This window comes from Scleropages formosus, chromosome 4 (assembly GCF_900964775.1).
Source record: "Scleropages formosus chromosome 4, fSclFor1.1, whole genome shotgun sequence".
Lineage (NCBI taxonomy): Eukaryota > Metazoa > Chordata > Actinopteri > Osteoglossiformes > Osteoglossidae > Scleropages > Scleropages formosus.
This window is the reverse complement of record NC_041809.1, coordinates 6,382,658-6,391,544: the sequence shown is the minus strand read 5'-3', so window position 1 is coordinate 6,391,544 and position 8,887 is coordinate 6,382,658. Positions and strand designations below refer to the sequence as shown.

Sequence of the window (8,887 nt, the reverse complement as noted above, 5' to 3'; positions counted from 1 at the left end):
TCCCTAAGAGCAGATGAGTAAAACGGGTTGTATTTGTATCACGTACGCATAATGATGGTGTCATGGTGCAGAGTAGACAAGGAGCCTCTCCTCATCAGTGTGAACTGAAATGAGTGTAAATACCTTTTTTAAACTGCATCCAGAGTCAAGTTTGAGCTCTTTCTGCATTCCAGGTGGACATCTGTGCCATTTGCGAAGTGCTGCTGTTTGGGGTTATTTGCGCTCGATGGCACCATGTGAGCCACAATGGATTCAGCACCGTGTGAACATGCTCCGACAACCCCTCCCCCACCCCCCCGAAACAACGTGAGCCCTTGTCACTTTCCCATGGCCCGGACCAGCGCGACAGCAGGCACGGCCGCAGGCACACGCATGTTAACCAGGCAGGCCTGTGCAGCGCGTGGACCTCGTCCCTCCCAGGCCTGCGTCTCGAGCACGTCCCTGTCCCTGCTCCCTTTATTAGCATTTGGCCCATCAGCTGCAAGCCCAAACCACCCCAGTCACTCCCCTTGGGACCGTGCACCCACCCTCGCGGGCGCCCCGTCGGCCCACCTTCCAGTCCGTATGTGAAGATGGTCTCCGTACACAAGCAATTAACATTCGCCTGGGCTTTCTGGTTCACCGCCTCGCGCGCAGACAGTATTTCTTTTCCTGGGAGGCAGGCCGGGGTCATACTGTCCTGGGAAAGTTAAGTTCTCCATTTAAATAAACAAATGCCGCGGCCTTCTGCTGAGTGCATGAATGTGCCTGGCGGCAGATGGCGGCATTCTGTAATCATGGGCTCGGGACCCCTAATCCCCCGGGGACCCCCACACCTCTGTGTCATCAGCTGATCTTATCTGCCCGGGGCAGCCAGAAAGGGAGACGTAGAGAGGGACCCTTGTTCACCCTTAATCCCCTGCAAATTGCGTAAATATAGTTTTGCGAGCCTCCCCATGCGCTGAGGGTGGGATTTAGACATCTCTGCAGCGCTGATTAGGCGGCTGGATAATCAGCTGGAGGGCGACTGGGGGGGTCTGTGAATAATGTGCCGCTGTTGAGTGGACTGGTTTGGAGGGGCTTGCGTTCCAGAGCAGCTGGTGTGTCGGCTGGCAGGAAACAAGACGCTGCCGGTCGCGAGTCGTTCACGCCGGCGTTTTCGATAAGGCGTCTCTAAAGACCGAACGAGATCGACGTCTGTGCGATCTTCGCTCTGCCCCCGCCGTTCGGTCGGCCCGTCCGTCTGTAAGGACCAAGCGTGCATCGGCTTCCAAACAAAAGGGCTCCTCATGTGACTCAGCAGTTGGGGGGTGGTGGCGTTTCCCACCCGCCCCACCTCCCAGCATCCAGGCCTCGATCGGTCACCCGGAGTTGGGTTCTCACACCTCTCCATCTGGTCCGGCCCCTTTCACTGTGTCACTCACAGCGGGGTCCCCCACCTTCAGCCAACCTGCTGTGTGTGATTTTCAGCTCCGCGATTGATAATGGAGCTTCCAGCAGGCAGAGGTCAACTGCTGAACCGTGAAGCCTGGGATTCGTCATATTAACGGTTCCCAGCGTGTCTAAAATCATTTCTAGGCTGAGATTGCTGTTGGGTGCGTCGAGCAGCGCTCGGCCGTGTTTCTTCCTGAAATTTCGGGTGGAAAGGATTGCTGAAATCAACTCGTTTCGCCGCAATTCAGAAGCCCACAAAGCAGGAAGCGACAGATGTTGGTGTCAAAAGGCAACATAATTTGTTACTTGTTGAAGAGACTTCAATGGCTCATTCATGGCACTATTGTTGTGCGAGAGCTCAAATGTTGTGTTTGTCGCCCCCCAGCGGCTGAGGGCCGCCACTGCGACGCTCTGTCGGCTCCGTGGACCGTTTTTTTCCCTAACAGAACAGCAGTGGGGTCCAGATCAGCAGATGTTCCCTCATTGTTCTGCAGCTTTGCTTGCTGGACCGAGCCCTTTCACAGATTAAAAGTTAGATTTCAAAGAACTGGGGTTCGTAAAAATCAAGCCAGTTGTGCTCAAGTGGCAGAGTTTCCATCGCTCTCTTGCATGATGTCTCTGAAATGATCGCTTTGTTTGCGCTTTCGAACTATTATGAACCATTTTGAACCTGGATGTCAAAATTTATGTTGACCGCGTTGTGAAGGCTGGACTTTTCAATGGCACGATGGATTAATTTTTGCATTAGATATTTTAAAACAAGGGGGCGCGGTGGCACAGTGGGTTGGACCGGGTCCTGCTTTCCGGTGGGTCTGGGGTTCGAGTCCTGCTTGGGGTGCCTTGCGGTGGACTGGCATCCCGTCCTGGGTGTGTCCCCTCCTCCTCCGGCCTTCGCCCTGTGTTACCGGGTAGGCTCCGGTTCCCCGCGACCCCGTATGGGACAAGCGGTTCTGAAAATGTTTGTGTGTGTGTGTGTGTGTGTGTGTGTGTATTTTAAAACATGCCATGGCTTTTCAGTGCTTTTTATTAAATGATAACGGGGAGGACACAACACCAGTGGTCAACGGTCAGTTAAAGGGCGCTGGTATGAATGATAATAAAGGACTCATGAACACGGAACAGAAATAAATTTATTTTGCTTATTTGCACTGATGTCTTTCTGCACACAGGCATTCATCCTTCTTGGTTGAGGGAGGTGAGAACAGCTGAGCTCATCACCGGAAATAAACTTCCAGCCCTACGGGACACATACCGAACACGCTGTTTGAGAAAGGCCCGGAATATCATTAAGGACTACACTCACCCTGCTCACCACCTGTTTGCCACCTTTGTATCCGTTCAAGAAGGACAAGACCGAAGAACAGCTTTCACCTACGAGCCATCAGACTACTTAACAACGAATAGTCCTGCACTGCGACACTTATTACTGACACTTTATTACTTCTCTTCCAGACGCCTGGACATTATTACTCAGTGTTCACTATTCACTATTTATTTACTCTTTATTGTACTGGTATTTATTTGCACCTGCCCTTTCGTACTTGATATTTCTGCTGCCTTACTTATCAGCACATCCATGTCTAAATACGTGTTTGTTCATGTCTGTTCATGTCAATATGAACCTCATTACAAGCATTTCAATGCCCGGTGTACCCAGCATAACTGTGCAAACGACAAATCAACGACTCTGACTTCTGATGGTGTTACCCTTAAATTTTGTCATGCACGTCACATATGTACAATAAAATGACATATACATCAAATATAAGCAGACAATCAAATATACAGTCAAATATAACTATATGAATGTTTGTATGATTACTTTTGCAATGTCATACAAGTAACAGGACTGCTGGTATGAGGCGAGGCGGTGAACACGTGGGACCACTAGATGGCGCCAGATGGAAAAGCGTGCGGCGGAAATAAAACTACTTCCGGTTCCTGTCCGCCATGCTGGGGTGAGACAGCGAGTTTCCTTTCATTTTCCCGGTTAGTCCATTTGAACTGTCAGTTTCTTCTGGGATTTTTAGGTCTCCGCGATGCTTTCGACACATATGTTTGGGGAGAACGGGAAGATGAAGGAGTACCATTACACAGGACCAGTCGAGCACAAATTTTCCCCTTACGCCTTTAATGGGGGGTAAGTAAAGTGGCAGAAAAGCCGCCGGCGTTAGCCGGGTTAGCTAACCTGTCTGTTTTAAACTGCGCTGTACGCCTCATAATCATGTGATGTGGAACAACGGCAGCAGTCCTGTTGCGCTCTCAGTTGGTTAATTGAATGCAGCATTAAAAACAGAAAAGGCCACTGTGTGTGGCTTTTTCTCCTCGCATCCCAGTTTTCTTCATCACCATGGGCTAGTAGTAGCTGTTAAAAATGCTCTGCTACCTGTCTGTTTGTAAACGTCATGTCACCTTCTACCCTCTGCCTTATTCAATCAATGCATAATTCATTGCTTAGTTTTTGGTCAGCAGCTTCTATTGTTTTGTATTTTACTCTGTAAGCAAGGTATTCGTACTAACTGTGTCACTTCAGCCAGGGTGAGTAAGAACACCTGCACTACTTGAAGTGTTGACCAAAACATTGCTGATTCAAATCCCAGTCCACACACCCTAGGCTAAAGCACTGGTGTGTTTGTCCTGGTGTCTTCTGTGCACTGTTCTCAATAATAATAATGTTGTGTGCTCTTTCAGCACAGTTCTGGCAGTGGCCGGCGAAGACTTTGCTATCGTGGCCTCAGACACCCGACTGAGTGAAGGGTACTCCATCCACAGCCGGGATTCTCCCAAGTGCTACAAGCTGTAAGTGTGGTCCTCTTCAAACATATAAACCAAACGCACATTGACATGTTAACAGGCTTTTCTAGCCCTGGACTGATCTCTCTTTAAAAATACTAAGTAGACTGAACATTAAATTGTCTTTGAAATATGCTGCTATAGCCACAGGTTCGGGGACTAATTGCACAGTCGACACATTCCGTAATTCTCGGTGCCTCCCTTCGGTGTTGTGTTGTGTTGTGTTGTGGTTTAACACTGGTTTTCTTAGCTGTGGCTAAAGCAGAGCCAGAATGTCATTGTTACTTCATATTTTGGGGGAAATCTTACAGGACAGATACCACAGTCATTGGCTGCAGTGGTTTCCATGGAGACTGCTTGACACTTACTAAAATCATTGATGCAAGACTCAAGGTGGGTTTCACCTTTCGCTCAAGCAATATTACATGTCTGTGGAGTCAAAATTTGAATTTGCCAAGGATCTGTAGTCCTTTGCTGAGTAAAATCGGTAAATTAGCTTGAATATATTGTTGCTGGTACTAAATGTCTAGAACACATTTAAATTTAATCTGTATCAGGGGGCGTAGCCAGAACTTTTTTTTTCAGGGGTGACCAAGTAAGACCCAGTGATTTTCATTGGAGTGGCCAAAAAAAAATCACAACTGACTGTGACATGCTGTACCAAAAGCAAATTCTACAGACAGAAATTCTATAAATTCTACAGAATTTATTACAAATGTACACAAGAAATTACAGTGGCAGTACTTAGAAATGTCTGTAAAAACACACACACACACACACACACATTTTCAGAACCGCTTGTCCCATACGGGGTCACGGGGAACCGGAGCCTACCCGGCAACACAGGGCGTAAGGCCAGAGGAGGAGGGGACACACCCAGGACGGGACGCCAGTCCGCCGCAAGGCACCCCAAGCGGGACTCGAACCCCAGACCCACGGGAGAGCAGGACCCGGTCCAACCCACTGCGCCACCGCGCCCCCCTATGTGTCTGTAAAAACATTATAATATAATTTAATACAATCCTTATACTACATTATTTGTATATTTAGATGCTAATGATGCAAATTGGGTATTGGAAAAAATTTTTTTATGTTTGCAAATACAACTTACGTAACCTACATACCTGGTGGGCAATGACTGACTACATGAGTGTTTTTTGCTCATCTCTAATTCTGGTCTGATCTGTGTTGTCTCTGTAGAGCTTCTCCACAAGCTCCCTCTCGGACTGTATCTCTGCTTCCTCCTTGTCTCTCTTAGCAGCAGACATTTCCCCTGCTTCTTCCCTCTGCAGCATTCATTTCCTTGCCTCTTTGTCATTTTCTTTTTTTTACTACTACTAGTAAAAAGGAAAAGTATCTTCTTATCTTCCCCTGCTTTCCTTTTCATGCTCTCTTCAGTTTAGACAAGCACACTTATCAAGAAACACTATTATTGAATTGAATAGCTACTTACAAAAAACACTGACAGACTCATGATGTAAGCATATGATGTGGTAACATTTACGTGGTAACGCTATTTTTAAAAATTAGCTAGCAGCTGCAGTAACTTGAGCTAAGATTAGCTAAGTTATGCGATATTAATGGTAAGGTAACATTTTCTCATGATGAAACATCGCAGTACCTCAACTTTAACAAACTTTCACGAAATGATAGTGAAATGTAGGTAAACAACACTGATTTTACTTTCCTGGTCACCGTATCTTCTTGCGTTGCTCACTAGCGCTGGACTTGGCTGCAGTAACGATACCGAAATCCAATTTTACTGCTCCTACTCCTCCCTCCTACACAGAGGTTTATGCCGTGCGGACAATTTGCAGTCCTATTAGGCTGAAGAGCTGCACACTATGTGCGCTGTACAAGTTTGAGCAGCGAAAAAAAAATTCACCTGTCACTGTGGTCAAGAGTGCTTTGCACAACAGGGGTGGCACTGGCCACCCATGGCCACCCCATTGCTATGCCCCTGAGCTATATACAGTGAAACAGTGTCTTTTATGCTCAGTCTGTCAGTTATACAGCTAAGGAAGATGGGAAGAACATATTACTCATGTTGCATAATTTCATTTTGGACAAATCGTTGGCATGAACCCTCATTTGATAGTGTTGAATTTGAAATTGAAACGATATCACTTTCATATGTATGGATGTGCTTAGTTACCGGTACCTGATTTTTACACCGTTTTTGTGTAAGCCATTAAAAGCCAGTTTAAATAGTGACAAGTTAAGAATGGTTCATGGTGTGTAAATTAAGATTTTTTTGCATAGATGAGAGTGTATGGGACAATGAACACCCCTGTGGTCACTTTGCCAGATGTACAAGCACTCCAACAACAAGACGATGACAAGCGGAGCCATTGCCGCCATGCTGTCCACCATCCTGTACAGCAGACGCTTCTTCCCTTACTATGTTTACAACATCATCGGTGGCCTGGATGAGGAGGGTGAGCACATCATCCGGTGTCCTGAAAGCTACCAGCCCCCAATGGAATTGCACACAAGACTTTTATTGCACTAAATTGTACATACTGATTAAATGCGATGAGAAAGATAAGTTTAAAATGTGTTTCTTTTATGGTTATCTAAGGTATTGTTACCCTGAGATTTCAGTACCTGTGACACCTGAGAAAATCTATTTGTCTTGGGTCAAGCAATAACAGATATTGAACCTAAGTATTGACACATTAGCGGTGAGACAGCATGGAAAGAACATATTACTCATGTTTTAATTTCATTTTGGACAAATTGTTGACGTCAACCCTCATTTGATAGTGTTAAATTTGAAATTGAAACGGTACTACTTTCGTATGTATTGATGTGCTTAGCATGGTGTCGTGACCACTGTATTTTGTTTATGGACTCGGGGACAGAAATAAATGTGCAGTGCACATTTTGAACAGTTTTGCTTTACAGTGTGAACATGTTTTCTAAAATAAGTTCAGTTAAGTGTCGATTGCATCACCAGAGTGAGATGGATTGTGTCCCTCCAGGTCGGGGTGCCGTGTACAGCTTTGATCCAGTTGGGTCCTACCAGAGAGACACCTACAAAGCTGGAGGGTCTGCCAGCGCCATGCTGCAGCCTCTGCTTGACAACCAGGTAATAATGTTGGTATTGTTGTTGTTAATATTATTGGTTGTCATTGTAGTGGTGGTAGAAATAATTAGGGAAGTATTAGTATAATAGAACGCCTATAGTGAGGTTCCTAAAACGGCAGTGAAAAATGAAACAATTAGTGTCCTGGCCATTGGAGGGCAGCAGAAATGTGTCAGTCTGTAAACACAGCTTTTTCACCTTGGTCCTGGTGACCTCAGTATATGGTGATGTTTTCTATAGCAGAGCTATTATGTGATTTAGTTTTGTATGCTGTTGATTGAATGAAATGCCTTTAAATTGCTCATTAAAATGAACTCTATTTTTTTGTAATATAATTAATTTTGGGAGTACCAGTAATACTGGAAACATCAGCTAATGATTTTCTCTAACATGCCTTACGCCCTGTGTTGCCGGGTAGGCTCCGGTTCCCCGCGACCCCATATGGAACAAGCGGTTCAGAGAGTGTGAGTGTGAGTGTGTGTGTGTGTGTGTGTGTGTGTGAATTAAGAAGTTGCATTTCTGTAAGCTAAACAGCGATTATTTTCCTGATTGTTTTTGCTCTTGCAAAGGGGCTAAGGGATGGTACGATCTAAGGTTCAACATTAAAGCTCTCGGTTTTGGTCTTAATTTAACTCGGTTCAAATCCAAGTCACTGAAAACAGGTATACATACAGATATACCAGAACTGGGGTTGAAAACAACTATGTTAATGCAATTTTTCTGTGTAACAGATCGGGTTTAAGAACATGGAGAATGTTGAGCATTTGCCCCTGAGCCTGGAGAAGGCTGTTCAGCTGGTCAAAGACGTCTTCATCTCAGCTGCCGAGAGGGATGTGTACACCGGTGATGCACTCAAACTTTGCATAGTTACAAAGGATGGCATCAAGGAGGAGACTGTTCCGCTCAGGAAGGATTGAGAGCCCCTTCTCATTTCCACCCAGAAAACAGCCCTTTTCCCCAACCTATACTTGTTAAACCTTTTCCATTATTTGTACTGATTTATCAAGGTGAATAAAACTGTGTAAAGCCATTCTTCTCCTGGTTATTGTTACTATAGGTTCTGTTGTGATTCTTTGGCTGTTAATATGAATTCAGATTAGTTCAGATAATTTTCTACAGTGTGATAAATGTCTGCTCTTAAAGTCCACTGTACCTGTAGCGATTACCATGGGCTTATTTGTCACCCTGAGCTTTGCTGAGAACCCTTAGTGAAAGCAATTAAAAATGTACAATAACAAGGGAAGCATGTGTTGGTCTGGGTTTCAGTCTCTACTGTGCCACGGTTTCCATCCCTAAGACACGCAGAGTGACCGGTGGGGAATCGGGCACTCTCTTCCACAGGAGTTAGTGTTTCGGAGTAAAAAGAGGCAGGTTTCTAACCGAGCACGCGTTGATCAAGGTGTGTGCTTTTGGTCTCCCGTCATACTCTGAAGAACAAGAGGTAGGCAATTCCGTACAGAAAAATTTGAAAGAAAAATTGTATCAAAATGACCACAGTGCTGTATAAATGAATAACACCATACAGTATATCAAGTCTGAAAATCATTTAATTTTTGTAAGGAGTTATATTACACTTCTGTATTACCTGTTTTG

General features: G+C 45.3%; 1 protein-coding gene across 1 annotated transcript; it reads left to right on the top strand.

Moving 5' to 3' along the window:
* The first annotated feature begins 3,355 nt into the window (after nt 1-3,355).
* On the top strand, nt 3,356-8,324 carry psmb1 (proteasome 20S subunit beta 1). Its single transcript, XM_018749340.1, has 6 exons — nt 3,356-3,553; nt 4,105-4,212; nt 4,518-4,599; nt 6,515-6,644; nt 7,191-7,297; nt 8,026-8,324. Exons 1-6 carry the CDS (start codon nt 3,453-3,455, stop codon nt 8,209-8,211), a joined length of 714 nt encoding a protein of 237 aa, XP_018604856.1. The 5' UTR covers nt 3,356-3,452; the 3' UTR covers nt 8,212-8,324.
* Nucleotides 8,325-8,887: the final 563 nt, after the last annotated feature.

Excerpts from the sequence above, each read along its gene's own strand:
- psmb1 (XM_018749340.1), top strand. The coding sequence starts at position 3,453 with ATGCTTTCGACACATATGTTTGGGGAGAACGGGAAGATGAAGGAGTAC. Across the intron at positions 4,213-4,517 it reads TCTCCCAAGTGCTACAAGCT|GACAGATACCACAGTCATTG; the intron begins GTAAGTGTGGTC and ends GAAATCTTACAG. Across the intron at positions 4,600-6,514 it reads TCATTGATGCAAGACTCAAG|ATGTACAAGCACTCCAACAA; the intron begins GTGGGTTTCACC and ends TCACTTTGCCAG.